The sequence below is a fragment of the Talpa europaea genome, assembly GCF_964194135.1.
Source record: "Talpa europaea genome assembly, chromosome: 5".
In the NCBI taxonomy this organism is placed as follows: domain Eukaryota; kingdom Metazoa; phylum Chordata; class Mammalia; order Eulipotyphla; family Talpidae; genus Talpa; species Talpa europaea.
Genome location: NC_140071.1, coordinates 87,590,908 through 87,607,764, shown reverse-complemented (window position 1 = coordinate 87,607,764; position 16,857 = coordinate 87,590,908). Strand labels below are relative to the sequence as shown.

The 16,857-nt window shown below is 34.3% G+C and overlaps 1 protein-coding gene across 1 annotated transcript in view; it reads left to right on the top strand.

The window, feature by feature from the left end:
* The window catches only part of MMRN1 (multimerin 1), a gene marked incomplete at both ends in the record, with an annotated part of 54,950 nt that overhangs the window by 15,384 nt on the left and 22,709 nt on the right, over positions 1-16,857 (top strand). The window contains one exon of the mRNA XM_084234068.1: positions 6,496-6,602. Within this exon, the coding sequence (XP_084090194.1) occupies positions 6,496-6,602 (107 nt within the window). The remainder of the gene's footprint in view (positions 1-6,495; positions 6,603-16,857) is intronic.

Genomic DNA, 16,857 nt, shown 5'->3' with positions numbered 1-16,857 from the left:
CCTAGGTATTTAATTTTTTGAGACATAACAGTGAGTGGGCTCTTTTTAAAATTTCGTCCTATCTCTTTTTTTGCATAAGTGACATTAACTGATTTTTGTGTTTTGATTTTATATCACTTTGATTTATATGATATTTTATATTCACTGTGCTGAAATGACTTACTGTTTCAGTTAGCTTTTCAGTAGAATATTTAGAATTCTTTATGTATATTATCATGTCTGTGAAAATGATGTTTTTACTTCTTTTCAAATTAAGATTTTTTTATAGCTTTCTCTCATTTAATTGCTATGTTGAATAGTATTGGTTAGAGTGGACATGCTTGTTTTAAACCAGATCTTTGTGGAAGAGCTTTGTAGTTTTTCACTATTGAGAATGATATTAGCTGTTGGTTTGTCATGTATAACCTTTATTATGTTGAGATAGGTATTCTTTATCCCAAGTTTTTGAGGGTTTTATCATATATGGATGTTATATTTTATCAAATGATTTTTTGGCATCTATTAATACGATCATATGCTTTTTGTTTCTTTTTACTGATGTGGTCAATCAATATGATTGATTTTCATATGTTGTACCACCCTTATATTCCTGATGTATATCCTGATTTGTATGAGTCTTTTAATGCATTGTTGGATTCTGATAACTTAGATTTTACTGAGGATTTTTGCATTTGTCTTCATTAGGGAGATTGATCTATATATTTCTTGAATATTCTCTGTTTTAGTTTCATTAATCCTTTGAATTGTCTTTTTAACTTCTAATTCATCAGTTTATGGTAACTTCTATTATTTCTTTTTCTTTTTTTCCATTGGCTTTTGGGTTTGTTTGTACTTCTTTCAAGTGAGGGATAAGGTTATTTTTTTGAGTTCTTTCTTGTTTTATGATGTGGCCTGAGTTATTATTTATCTTCCTCTTATTACTACTTTTGCTGCATCCCATAAGTTCTAGTGGGTTGTGTGCCCATTGTCATTTGTTTTGATATTTTATTTATTTCTTCTCTTATTTCCTCACTAACCCAGTATTTTTTAAGTGCTGTGTTGTTCAATTTCCATGTATTAGAGGTTTTCCGTGTGTGTGTGTGTGTGTGTGTGTGTGTGTGTCGGGGGGGGGTGGTTGTTGCTGTTGTTTTTCTGGTTGATTTCTAGTTTGATGCCATTGTGTTTAGAGAAGATGCTTGGTGTTTGTGATGTGTGTGTAGTGAACTAACATATGGTCTATCTTGTAGAAAGTCCTATCTACACTTGAGAAGAATGTGTATTCAAGTTTTTGGGCAGTGACCCATGTATCTCTACTAGACCTATGTGGTCTAGTTCTTTGTTTAAGATTATTGTGTCCCTATTGATTTTCTGTTTAGTTGATCTGTCCAGTGTTGAAAGTGGAGTGTTAAATTCCCCTACTACAACTGTGTATATCACAGTTGATGTTTTCAGAGTTGATAGAAGTTGCCTAACATATTTTGGTTGTCCTTCATTTGGTGAGTATAGATTGATTACTGTTATGTCTTCCTGATAATGTTCCCTTAATCATGAAATAGTGTCCATCACTATACACATTACTTTTTTTTTTTTAGCTAGAAATCTATTTTGTGTCATATAAATATGGTATTCCTGCCTTCTTTTGAGTCCCATTTACTTGTGGGATTGCTTTCCAACACTTTACTCTGTTTATGTTTATCTTTGAAGCTCAGTTGCATTTCCTAGAGGAAACAGAAAGTTGGGTTCTGTTTCTTTCTTATTATCTTAAATCATTGTTCATTTTTGTACTGTATTTGGTTTCTCCCCTCAGGTGTAGTCACCACAGTTCTCCTATCACCTTATCACCAGTCAGCTGTCACCACGGTCCCTTGTGCTCTTTCCTGCCCTTTTTTGACCTCCTTTCCCTCTCCCTCCTTTGATTTATACCTCATATTTATGGTCAGCTTGCACATTTATCTTTTTCTTGACCTTTTGCTTGGTTTCACTATATTCCACATATAAGTGAAAAAATCCAATATTTATCTTTTTTCTTCTGACTTATTTGGCTTAGCATAATCCCTTCCAGCTCTGTACATGTTATAAAAGGCTTGAGTTCATCTTTTTTTGATCACTGAATAGTATTCCATTGTGTAGATGTACCCCAACTTTTTGATCCATTCATCTGTTTTGGTACATTTAGGTTGTTTTCATATGATAGCTATTATAAATAGTGTTCAAATTAACAGAAGAGTGAAGATTTCCTTTTGAATTAATGTTTTTGTGTTCTTTGGGTAGATTCCTAGTTGTGGAATCACTGGGTCATATAATTGATCAATTTTTAGTGTTTGGGGTACCTCCAACAATTTTCCATAGTGGCTGGACCAGTTTATATTCCCACCAGCAGTGTAAAAGTGTTCCTTTTTCTCCACATGCTCATTAGCATTTGTTGTTTTCAGTTTTTTAATGTGTGTCATTCTCAATGGTGTGAAGTGGTTTCTCATTATTGTTTTAATTTGCATGTCCCTGATAATTAATGATGTTGAACATTTTTTCATATATCTGTTGGCCATTCATATTTTTTTCTTGGAAAAGTGTTGTTTTAGCTATTCTACCCATTTTTTTAGGTTATTTGCTTTGTTTTTATTGAGTTGTTTAAGTTCTTTGTATTCTTTGATATTAGTTTCTTATCATTTTATGGTATGTAAATATTTTTTTCCCATTCCGGAAGATAATAGGTTATATCTTCATTTTGGTTACTATCTTATTTGTTGTACAGAAACTTTTATTTTAATTATTCTAAATATATATTTATTTATGCATAGAAGATCTGGGATGTAGGCCAGAGGTGTAAGGGATGAGAGGATTCACCAGAGACAGAGTAAGGAACAAAATAGGCACATTTTCTGAAATAGACTGTTAAGGGGAGCAACAGGTGAGACAGGAGAGGTCTGCTGTACCATATGTGGGTTAGCTGCCTGGCCAGAGATTGAACTCAGACTAACAGCAGTGATAATGCTGAGACTTAACTACTATGCTATCAGGCAGGACCCAGAAGCTTTTTATGTTGATGTAGCTCCAGCTGTTTATCTTTTCCTCATTTTCCTTGCTTCTGGAGATGTGTCCTCAAAGAGATATCACCTTACACCAGTGAGAATGGCACATATTAAAAAAACAGGAAACAACAAATGTTGATGAGGATGTAGAAAAAAAGGAACTCTCCTGCACTCATGGTGGGAATCCAAACTAGTCCAACCACTATGGAAAGCTGTGTGGAAGTTCCTCAAACTACCATAAATGGAGCTTCCATATGACCCAGCAATTCTACTCCTAGGAATCAACCCAAAGTATACAAAACCATTAATTCAAAAAGATACCTGCACCCTGATATTTATTGCAACACTATTTCCAATAAGTAAGATATGAAAACAACCAAAATGCCCAAAAATAAATGGACCAAGAAGATGTGGCATATATACATAATGGAATACTATTCAGCAATCAAAAAAGATCAAGTCATGCCATTTGCAACAACATGGATGGAGCTGGAAGGGATTATGCTCAGTGAAATAAGCCAGAAAGAAAAAGAAAACTATCAGTTGATTTCACTTATAGGAGGAATATAGAAGAACCAAATAAGGAATTAGGAAAAATTAATCATAATAAATTAAAAAACAAAATTAATAGGCAACTATTAATCAAAGACACTCTGCAGGGGAGAGAGACAAGAGGGGTCAAAATAGGGGAGGAAAGAACAAAGGGGTGGTGGAACAAAGGGAGGGTGATGGTGCACAGGTGAATTGGTGGTGGGAATTTTATAGGGACTACAACTGAGAAGAGAAAGCATACATTGTACAAAAAAGAAGAATGATGTAAAATATATATGTATAAAATATATATTATATAGAATAAAAAATTAAAAATTGATAATAAAAAAGATGTTTTTAAAGTTTATGTCATGGAGTATTTTGCCTATGTTCTTTTTCATATATTTTAGGGTTTTAGGAGTTATATTCAAGTCTTTTATCTGCTTTGAGTTAAATTTGCATGTGGTATGGGACATTAGTGTAGTTTCATTCTTTGAGACATCTGGATACCCTGTGTCTTTTAATTGGTGAGTTCAGTTCATTTACATTTAGTATGATTATTTATGTATGAAAATCTGTTGCTGTCGTTTTATCTTTAGGGTTTTTTTTTTTTTGGTTCTACTTATTTCTTTGTTTACTTCTTTATGTATGTTCCTTCCTTTCTTTAAGTTAAATATAAGAACTTTAAGTATTTCTTGGGGGCAAGGGTTAGTTTTGCAAATCCCTTCAGTTTTTGTTTGTCTGTAAAAATCTTTATGTCTTCCTAATATTTGAAGACGTTTCCTGCAGGATATAGTATTCTTGGCTGGCAGTTTTTATTTTAAGTATTTGGAACACATCATTCCTTACTCTCCTTGCCCAAAGTATTTCTTCAGAGAATTCTGATGTTAGCGTGATCATGGTAACTTTATTTACTTACTTCCCCCTTGCCAGCTTCAGATTCTTCGTCTTGAACTCTTGAGAGTTTTATTACTAAATATCTTGTGTGTCTTGTTTTGTTTAGATATCCTGGGGTTCTTTTAACTTCCTGGATTTGTATATTTATCTCCTTCTCTAGGTTTAGGAAGTTTTCCTCCATTATTTCTCTAAATATATTTATTGTTCCTTTCTCGCTCTCTCTCTTCCCTCTAGTATCCACATTATTCTTATTTTTCCTTTCTTTATGGAGTCAGCTAATTCTCAGGGTAATTCTTCATTTATTTTGTTTTGTTTCTCTTTTAGTTTTCTATCTGGATTCTTTGTCCATTCACATCTTCAAGTACATTGATTCATTTTCCATTTGGTTTATTCTACTTCCACAGCTTCCTCTTGTATTTCTGCCTCCTCATATGTTCTTTTTATGCCCTGAATCTTCATTTCTTTTCTCAGAACTTCAATTTGGGTCTTTTTTCATTGATCTCATTCTCATGAAATTTATTGGTCTTTCTGCATTTTCTTTGTACTCTTCCCACGCCTTTATTTTCCTTGTCATGGCAATTTTGAATCCTACATCAGATAGAAAGACTATCTCTTCCATTTCTTTTTGTTTTGGTTCTTATCGTTTGTTCTTTCTGTGGTATTATGTTCCCCTGGGCTTGGTGGTTGTTTTCTGCGCTTTCCCTCCTTCCCATGTTAGTTTTTGTATTGCTCAGCCATGGATATGGCTTCTGTTTTCCTAAGCTGGCCTGGGCTCTTATCAGGACCTTCTCATTTGACTTTGAATGAGGTACACAGTGGTTGTGCCTGGGGATGCTGTGGATTCCTCCTGCTTCCTCCTTTTTGAGCCTGGGTTGGTCCAATTCACCTGGAACTGCTCAGAGTGTTGGGGAGCTGACTGCAAAAGCCATGGTGGCTGGGGGGATGATGGCACTTTCTCCAAGACCAGGCTATACATTTTTAAATTGAGGAATAACTTCACACATATTGAATTATCTATCAGGTTAAAGCAGAAATTGAAACCTAAGTTTCCTAAAACCTAATCTGTTGTAATGCATTTTGTCTATATAATTACTATTTGGTAATAAAGCTATCACTATTTTCTCCACATAAGTGTATGTAGCATCTAAAATAATAACAGAAGATGCTAACTCACACTGTATACATTAAAATCCAGGCTCTGTTACACTTAGTTACATGGCTTTGTGCAAGATATGTCATCTCTCTATTCCTCAGGCTCATCCTCAGCAAATCAGGATAATAACACTCTCCTCATGAAACTAATATGAGGATTAAACAAAAGAATGTCTACTTACTTCACAGACTCATTTGATACATATTAGCTGTATATTGAAGTCACAGGGATAAGAGTAATACAGCCAGGATGTATTCATGAATACCATTTAGTTTTTATACTGATTTTTCTGTGGAAATATCACTTTTTTATTTCCCTTCTGGGGTTTCTTCTCAGAAATAACATTTTCTCAAGTAAACCCCCTGCTCAGGGAAATACTATATGAGAAAAATAACAGAGACTATAATTTTAAAATTTGGGAAATAAGAAAGTACAAGCTGGAAATGATAAATGATTACCTTAATTTCAATTAGATCACTAATATCCAATTTATTTTAAATTGTTTGGTATTTATATGGAGGAAAAACAGATCTTTAATATAAAGATATACAAATGATAAGAATGGAAATAAAATAAGTTACCTCTATAAACTATTTGAAAGTTGGAATAAAACAAAATTTAACACTGACTTAGTGGAAGTACTACAAAGGGAAAAGCTATAGAATCATTAGAAAATGTAAGAAGAAGTATAAATACAAAGAAACAGTATAATGCCTAATGTTTTCATAATGTATTTAAAGAAAAATAAGCTTGACGATAATATTGAAGATGATAATAACAACAACAGATATTATTTACTTAACTCTGTATTTCAGACACTGTCCCAAGTACTTTACATTTATCATTCCATCTGGTAATTTAATGTGACACAATAATCTGTTTTCCCCCAATTGCTCTCCTCTCTAGAACTCAGAAGATATCAAATCCTGTTTACAGGATGCAACACAAAATCGTTACCTCATTGGAATGGAAGTGTTGTCCTGGATTCAGTGGAGCAAAGTGTCAGTTAAAAGGTACATTCTAATATTAATTTCAAATAACAAATAGAAGCAAAAAAACACCTCTGAAAATTAGCAACAGATTTCAGCAAAGAAAAGAAACGCTTCTGAGCCAAGTAGCTATTAAGAATGCTACCTTTCTAGAGCTTCCAAATGTGGTAGCTATTATTCTAGTAACCTATAATCTCATAAGATATCCTTTAACTTCTCTCTGCATTTTTATGTTAGTTTTATATAATGAGTAGATGGGGATCTGACCTACATCTTACTTGTTCCTAACTAAATGCTATTGAGGCATGCCTTATTAAAATATCAGAAATCTTAATTGTATTTTTAAATGAAGCAACCTGAGATTTTAGAAGTGAGTCTGTGTAAAAATAAGACTGCACTTCAGTTTTGTTCCAGTTTATTTATTTGACATAATATGCCTATGACTACAATTCAATTTTAAAGAATTTACAAATAAGGCATGAATAATTCCTCTTTAAAAAAATATCTTAATGGAGCAGTTTTTTTCAACTGAGATTTTAAGCATTTCTGAGAACAAAGCTGATCAAACACATGGTAACTTACTATGGCCTAACATCCATGTGAATATTATCTTGCTTTTCATTTTAAGCAGGTTTCCTTTGAAAAATAAGATATGGCATCAGCATACATTTTAAATGAATTAATATTATAAGAAACCCATTAGCAGTGGTGGGGAATTCAATCAGCAGTGTAAAAGACTGTGATTAAAAATTAATGCGAGTGTGGAGAAACCATTATGACTCACATTAAGAAAAAGAAAATTGTAATACAAAAGCTCTAGGAAGCTTGCAGTTTAGTTAGGAATATTATATATGGTTCTTCTAGTCCCTTCAATCAGAATCTGTAGGCAAATTCACTGGACTGAATTTCAGAGATTATATATAAATCCAAAACATTTTTACAGGGTAGCGTGGAGATATACTGTATTTTTTTTAAAGATTTATTTATTTATACATACAAGAGCTGGGGTACAAGCCAGAGGCGCAGGGAGTGAGAGGATTCACCAGAGACAGAGTGGGGAACAGAACAGGCAGCCCAACAGAAGTATACTGCTGAGGGGAACAGCGGGCGAGTCTGGTGAGGTCTGCTGTGTCATGTGGGTTGCTTCCTGGTTGGCCAGGGATCAAACATGTGATGCAGAGGCTGTGGACAGCTTCACAGGTTGCATCTTAACCCCTTGTGCCACCAGGGAGGCCCAAGATACACTGTATTTAAACTCCTCTAATATAAACTTTTAAGCAAAATATTTGGAAACAAAGTAATTAGCATATTCTAAAAATCCAAATATGGTACTTTATTTCAAATGATTTCTGACTTTCATGAGGTACACATTTATACTCACATTGGTAAAATATATTTGTGCCTTGTCTTTAAGAAGGTTAATTTAGTTAACCTAGTTTAATAGTTAAAATTTCTAACAGCATTTAGAATTATATATTAAAATATAAGATTTGGCTTTATATTTGTCTTCTATCAGAAGTATTAACTTCATATTGCTTCTTAAAGATTTAAGTGTGCTTATTTACAGAATACCTTTCTAGAAATTTAGGATGTCATTACACACTCTAGTGCACATGAGAGACTGAATGTGAATACGTGACAAGGAGCAAAGTCTGTATGTCAAAATTGTCAGGGGCTCCAGGTGATGAGGATGGCTGTAGCTGCATGCTTTGTCATTTATACCTACCAATCGATTATTTATCACCACAGAGGACTATATACACTAAGAAGGGAAAACACTTGGAATGTCATCGTTTTAATATAAATACAAGAAACAAAGACTAGCTGACAATTTTGAATATTTATGATGTACTATCATTCCCTTTATTCCAGAATATTATCTGAAACATTTAAATTGAATTCAAATACTAGCTTTGGTTGTTTAATGACACCCTGTGTTCTAATTGGAAGCAACCTTGGATCTCTTTAATCATACATTTACAAATTGTTATCTTCAACCCCATTAAGAGAAATATCCCAGAATATGCCTATGACTTTTGTCACAGTACTATAATTAGAACTACTCACAATTCAGGTGTCTGCTGACTACACTAAGTGGAAAGATCTTTCTAATGAAATCTATGGCAGGAATAATATTCTGATGGCAGATATGCCCATTGTGTCATGTTGTACCACCAATTCTAATATAACTGTGATTCCAAAAGAAACCACTGTCGCTCCCAAACATATTCTGACCATCCTCTTCACTTTTATTGCTGTACGTAAAAGCTGTTGAAATTTTTATTAGTGCACTAATAGTATCAACAACTCTAGTGTCCCTTCATCCATTGAATCATTACTTATTAGCTCTCTATTCTGTTTTTTTCCCCCCTCACATTTTCCCCTTCTGATTCCTACCCAATTACACATCAATTCTCTCTCCCCTTTTTATCACATTTTATGTATGTGCCAACAGTCTTTTATTCTTAGAGAGAAAATCATCAGGTTTCCTTTTGACATCACTTTCCATACTGCCTTATATGACAAGCAGCCTTAAATGTGGCAAGAATAATCGGTGTGGCTGATTCATTCTTTAAGCCTCTTCAGAGCCCTCAAGGGTTTGGAATAACCTAGTTACATAGCTACCAAGATAATTACTTCAGTGCTCATCCTTCAAGACATCAGATTATTTTATTTACAGAAAGTGAGTAAAATACTACATAAATTTCACAAATCCCTGCTTCCCCAACAATTTTCCTCTCCACAGACAAAATAAATTTCATTAATAAAATAACAATTTTATTTTCATTTAAAATCCAGCAGGGAGATCTTTTTCAGTATAGAAGACAGGCCAATATATCAAGTTATAAAAGGAGCTGCTAGCAATTGCACTCTCTTAGTCGTTTGCCACTTTTTTGCCCTTTTCTCCACCCTCACCCCTGAACACACACACAGATCCATTCCCAACCTGTTAGGAAGGGTGTTGTGATTCACTATCCACTGGGCAGTTTCTTCCTGCTGCCATATCTCTAATATGCTATTTATAATATTACTGAATCACCACACATGCACTTTTTTGTTGCAAATCAGGCGATAAAAATTCTAGTAATAAGTTCTAGATTAACTTATTAAAAATATTAGTTATATTGGGGGCCTCCCTGGTGGCCCAGGGTTTGTCTCAGCGCTATTATAGCTATGGCATGAGTTTGATCCCGGCCTGGGAATTGACCCACATGGCACAGCAGACCTCTCTTGCCTTGCTGGCTGCTCCCCTTAGCAGTGTATCTCAGTCAGATTGCCTGTTTTGTTCCCCACTCTGTCTCTGTTGAGTCCTCTCACGCCCCCACCTCTGGCCAACATCCCACTTCTTCTACAAAATAAACAAACAAAAATAAAATAAATAAATAATTTTTAAAAAACAAAAAAATATTGGCAGTTATACTAACAAGATAAAAACAATATTTTTGTATCATTCAACTGTATTGAGCACAAAGCAAGATTAAGCATCTTTGACTTGGTTGCACACAACTAAAGTAGGAGCCCAGGGAGGTTAAGACTGCACAGCTTTCCTTGGCAGGAAGATGTTCACCCTGTAGTTCCATCTTCTTTTTTTTTTTTAATTAATTAATTAATTTTTATTTTTGCCTAGAAGAACTGGGGTCTATATCAGAGGTGTGGGGGATGGGGGAGGAGCATGAGAGGATTCACCAGAGACAGAGTTGGGAGCAGAACAGGCAGATCTACTGAAATACACTTCTAAGGGGAGCAGCTGGCCAGACAGGAGAGGCCTGCTATGCCATATGGGTTAGCAACCTGGTTGGGGATCTTACTTAGGCCATAGAGGTGAAAGAGCTGAGACTTAACCAGTTGGCCACAAGGGAGGCCCCTAGTCCTGTCTTTTGTTCAAAGATAAATCTATGTTCTTTCTGTTGCCATAGTACCTTTAATGGAAAAAAAAAAAAAATTAAGTCTGAGTGAATAGACTCTTGCTTTCAAGAAGGCGCACCAATGAAGTAATTTTTTTAATTATACCTTTTTAAGGGTCACAGAATTTTGTCTTTAGATAGGTCCCTGATAATGTGCTATGATATCCAAGATATTTTTTGGAAAGTCAGTAGCAAGAGACATTTTAAACCAATTTTGTAAAATATGCAATAATGTGCTTTTCCAGTAGATATCTTTAAAATGTTCAGAAGTAGAACAAGGAAATTATTGGCTTGTTCTAATGACACAAAAGACAGATATAAAGAAGGAAAGAATAACTTCTTTGCAAATTTGTTTTTTTTTTAAATCAGTCAAGCTTAATCAGTCTTTCTATTATAGAGAAAAGTTATCTTGTAAAATTATGTTTTATAAAATATATTATAGGCCCTCTGAATACTGAAACAATGCAATCATGAAGTTATTGGAATAAATTGACCCCTACCAAAAATTATGAATATATGCAAATACTTCATTTCACAAAGGTTGTAGAATTATTCAATAAATTACACTAAAACTATTATAACATTTTAAATATGATTTCTTTTGGACTACCTAAAATATTATATCAAATAATATAAATAACATAAAATTTAAAACAGAAAAAAAATCTATGTTCCCCAGTGGGGATTAATGTTTTCTTTTTTTGAGGCACTTGCTCAATAAAACTATGATCAGAAAACACAACCTGTCTTCAGTCTTTAGAAAGCATGAAATTGCTTTCTTTGATTTAACTAATGAATTATAGTAAATTTTTACATATGTCTGAATGTCACAAAGTAAGCATTCACTTCATATCCCAGAATCAGCTGGAAGCCCATCTTGGCAAGTTTCAAAGGAAGGTTTCTGGTCCTAAGAGGAAGAGAGCAAACCTCCTCATTACTGACTTGGCATTAATGACTTCCGCCATATACCTCAAAGTCCTGGAAGGGGGAGGGTGAGGAGGGCAGAGCACACAAGTAAACCTGTCTAATTAAATAAATAAAAAAAAAGCACCTGAGAAGGAAGCTGTTGCTGGTGATACTGCTGACCTTGCTTTCTAAGACCTTGATCGGCCAGGTCAGAGTTTCCAGTGCAGAGAAAGAAGGGTGATCATACTGGGAAGATAGAAAAAAAGGAACTCAATTTTAAAAATAATCTACATTTTTTAGAAGCCTGAAGTAAATAATTCTCTTTAAAAGTTATTTACTTTAAATAAAATCCCTTTTGTCTTGACACCTATTTCTCAGAAAGACCAAAAAGAGACTTAGAAATCTGCATCTACGAGCAAAACAAAGATCTGTCCCTAAGTGCAAGACAAGATAGATTGCCTGGTAAACCTAACATCCTTGGCAGTTTTTGTAGTAGTGAATACATTTGAGAAGACAGAAAGATTGTTAAGTGAAAATATAAAAGACCATTGATCACCTGGGAACCTATCGCAAGAGTGACTCCACTGTCAGGGATCTTATCAGCACTTTTCATAGGTTAAGTCCCCAGCAACAAATTGGGATGGAGGCCAGTATTGAACTCTGGTCAACAAATTGAGCCAGAAAAAGATAACATAAACTGTTAAATTTGTTAAACAAGCATTTTAAGTTTTAACCTTCTTGGCAGGGAACCCATCCAATTAACTGCACAGAAAAGGGGTACACAACAACTAGATCTCAAGGATCTTTGTATGACATATAATAGTTTTTTCTTTATTTTACATTTACAACTTTCTTACTTAGTTTCTCCCAAGATAATTAGTCTGAAATCACTTAAGACTAAATGGGAAGTTTGATGCAAAGCACATAAGCACACATTTGTAATTACATTAGTTTTTGTTATTCAACAATTAAAGCTTTATTCAATTACATTTGCTTTCAAAGCATTTTTTAAATTTTTAATTCCATTAAAGTTGATTTACATTTTTATATTTGTTTCAAGTGTTACAGGTTCAGACCTCTACAATTGTATGTTTTCACATCATACCCGCCACCAAAGCACTGAACAGTTTTGCAGTCAGATATCAACACTTTATTATTTCTTTGGTTTTGTCTGACATTTTATTTGATTCTTTGTATTCCATATACAAGCGAAACCATGCTGTACTTGTCTTTCTCCTTCTGATTATTTTCCTTAGCATTATCCTCTCCAATTTCATCCATGTAGTTGCAAATGGCAAGAGTTCGTATTTTTTAATTGATGAGTAGTATTCCAGTGTGAGCACGCACGTCCTTGTGTGTGTGTGTATGTGTGTGTGTGTGTGTCTGTCTGTCACATTTTTCTGATCCACTCCTCTGTCCTTGGACACTTAGATTATTTCCATAACTTGCCTATTGTAAAGAGGGATGCGGTGACATTGGAGGGCATATACCCCTTCAATTTTTTTTTTTCATTATCTAGGTTGATACCTAGGAGTTGAATTGTTGGATCATATGGTAGAACTTAATTTTAATGATTTGAGAAATCTCCATGATGTTTCCATAGGAGCTAGACCAGTCTACATTCCCAATAACACTGTACAAGTATTCCACTTTCTCCACCACTCCTTGCCAACACTTGTTGTTTCAGATCTTTTTTGATACGGAGCAATTCTCACAGATGTGAGATGATAGCTCATTGTGGTTTTAATTTACATTTCCCTGAAGATAAGTGATGATATATATTTTTTCATGTGCCTTTGGCCATCTATATGTTTTCTTTGGAGAAATGTCTTATTTAGCTCTTCTGCTAACTTTTTGATTGGGTTAATTGTTTTCTTCTTGTTGAATTGCATGCATTCTTTATATATTTTGGATATAAGCTCTTTGTCAGATATATGATATATACATATCAAATCACTCACTCTTTCTAAAACTTTAACAAAATTTGGAGATTCATTTTTCTTAATTTATATAAATTGTATCTACCTAAGAATCACCAAGAAGCAAGAAAATGAAAGACTTCCATTTAATACAGGCATATCTTCTTATTATTTTTATTGCTGTTGTTGTTCTGTACTTCCTTCAGTTTCTCTCTGAACATTTCATTTCCTTGTTATAGATTTAATATTTTTATCATCTCTTAGGTTTTTCTTTTTAAACTGCTTATTTCTCTAGCATGTTACATTTTTCCTATCCCATTATTTAAGTTATTTATTTTATCAAAGTAATGTTGGTTTACACACAGTATAGGTTTTAGGAATATAAGTTTACACCACTTCAAATGTGTGTTATCACACCATGCCAAACACCATAATCTCCACTAGGTTCCAAAGGCCCTCACCACACACTGGCTATCTCTGGTAGTCTCAGTTCTGCAGTCAGATTTCTAGGGTTTATTTTATTGTCTTTGTCTGTTCTTTTCATTTACATTTTTATATTATAGATATGAGTGAAATAAACTGTCATTTGTGTTTATCTCTTTTCATATGAAACTTTAAAATTTTGTTAATTTTTTTAATTTACTGAGGTAACATTGATTTATACCACTGTATGTTTCAGGTGTGTAAGCGCACACCTCTATAATTGAATATTATCAAACCACCCACAACATTAATCTTTCACTTCCCTTTGTTCCCAATTCCACCTCATACTCTGTTCTAGTAAATTCAGTTCTGCAGTCAGATGTCAAGGATTTTCTTTTTTAATTTTGTCTGTTATTTACAATTGGGCATAAATATCTGTTCTATTATCAGAATGTTACCCTAGGAAGCTATTTAATTTCTTTTTCACTGTACTATCTTTTATTGAGGTAATATTGGTTAATATTGGTCCTGATATAGCAAATGACAAAAATTAACCATTTTTTAAATATCTGAGTATTATTCCATTGTGTGTATATACCACATCTTTATCCATTCATCTGTCCTTGACATTGCAACTATTATCATAATCTGACTGTTGTAAATAGTACTGCAGTGAACGTAGGCGTGCCTATACACCTTTAAATTAATGTTTTTGCATTCTTCCAGTAGGTACCTAGGAGTAGAATTTATGAATAATATGGTAGATCTGTTTTTAAAATTTTGAGAAACCTTCATACTGTTTTCCATGAAGTTTGGACTAGTCTTCATTTCTAGTCTTCATTTCCATCAAGTGCAAGATAATTTCTTTCACTCTACATCCTCACCAACATTTGTAGTTTCTGGGATTTTTTTTTTCATATGGATATATGATTATATTTTATTGTGGTTTTGATTTGCATAAGTTATGGGGAGCCTCTGTATGCCTTCTGTGGAGAAGCATCTATTAACACTTCTGCTGTGCATTTACAGTACTGTAACAACTGCTACCTCAGTAAATATAATTCAAAAATTAAAAAAAAATTAAATGTTTTCTTTCTTTTCTCAGTGTTTTTAATAATTATAAATTCCTGAGTTATATTTATCAAAAGCTGCACTGAGAATAGTTAGCAATGTACTAATGAGTAGGGTAAAGTAAGAAACAGTGATATGGAAACTATAGTAACTACATAAATTATACATGATAATAAACTGATGATTCTGCTAAAACACTCAAAGTTTCATAAAGTGTATGTGGTGTATGACACACATGCACCATATATGTGCATATGGGACAAAAAGCTGCTCTTAATGTTTGCGATTTTTCAAGTGCTTCTGACTTCCATTCATGATGAGAAGGTATTGTTATAAAGAAATTATTTTTAAAAAACATAATATGGGCCTCCCCAGTGGCTTAGTGGGTTGAGCCCTGTGCTGTGAAGCTGTCTGCAGCCTCTGCAGTGCTGGTTCAATTCCCGGCCTTCCGGGGAGAAACCCACATGGCGCCCAGACCTCTCCTGCCTCGCCCGCTGCTCCCTTCAGCAGTGTCTTTGGTCTGTCTGTCTGTTCTGCTCCCCGCTCTGTCTCTGGTGAATCCTCTCACCCTCCCATGCCTCTGATCTGTACCCCAATTCTTGTATAAATAAAAATAAATCTTAAAAAAAAACATAATGCATGTGTAAGAGTTAATGATAGAAAAGGACATCTGAATATAACCCTGTATGTCATAAAACAAGTCTTCTTTCTTACTATACATATGCATAACATCCTAACAAAGTGCTGCCTGCCAAGTTAATGCATGACTTTGCATGTTCCAACTCTTCGTTTCCCAAATAATCTACTTGAAAAGCTAAGATTAAGAAAAAAAATTTTCATCCTGTTAAACCGACCTGATGCTTTTGCTGTAATCCTTCCATCTCTGTGTCCTGAATACTTTCCTGCCTATGAGACATTCAGGGAAGGCAGGAAATGGTAAATTGTAAAGGAAGATTTATCTTGACTCTTTATTCCAGTGTTTCTCAACTGTAGAATGCATTGGAATCACCTGGGAAATTGTTAAAACATAGATCATAGCCCCACTCCAGAGTTTCTTCAATTATCAGGTCCGTGCAGGAGCCTAGACATTGTACCTTAAAATTTCCCAGGTGAGGGCCTCCTGGTGGAGCAGCGAGTTGCGTGCAGCACTGTGAAGCTTGTCCATCAGCCTCTGCAGCGCAGGTTTGATTCCTGGCTGGCCAGGGACATACCCACATGGTGCGGCAGACCTCTCTTGTCTCGCTGCTGCTCCTCTGAACTTTGTTTTTGGTGTTCTGCTTCCCGCTCTGTCTCTGATGAATGCTCTCACCCTCCCATGCCTCTGGCCTGTACCCCAGCTCTTGTATAAATAAATAAATCTTAAAAAAAAAGTTCCCAGGTGATACTGATACTGCTGATAGAGAAAGCCCTGTTTGAGAACCATTTCTTCACTCTCTAGTTAGCCTGGTAAGTAGAGTTAGATTCTAGTTGCCAGATAAAGTTTTTAATACATCATATAAGGAGGAACCTTGATAAAATTTTGCATCATTTAATGATATATTTGTACAAATTATTTTGAATTTAGACTATAAGAAACTTATAGTTTGGGTTTAGCAAAAGAAAAATAACACTTTGCACTACCTACTGCAGTGCTCAAATAAGCACAATTTTCCCCAAGCTGCAGATAGTTTTCTTCCACTAAATAAAGCAAAAATTACACACATCATTCTGTAATGCAATGGAGAAAAAAAATATCAAAATAAGAACCTTGGACTTGAATAGAAATTCATTAATTTGGCTCAATTCCCTGAAGAAAAGAAATGCAAAATTCAATCTAACAATGGACACTGACTCAAATCAGTGCCAAATGTATTTTCTATGAAGTAGAGATACTTTAGTATTATTGTCACAGCCACGTTGCCTTGGGGAGCATAAATAACAGGTGCTAAAGGTACAGTTTCATTGGTACATGATTTCACTTGGGAAGAAACTCAGCAAAACCCCCAACACTTGTTTTCTCGTGTTAGATACACAGACTTCAAAGAATAAATTTGTACATTATAAGTCTGCAAATGA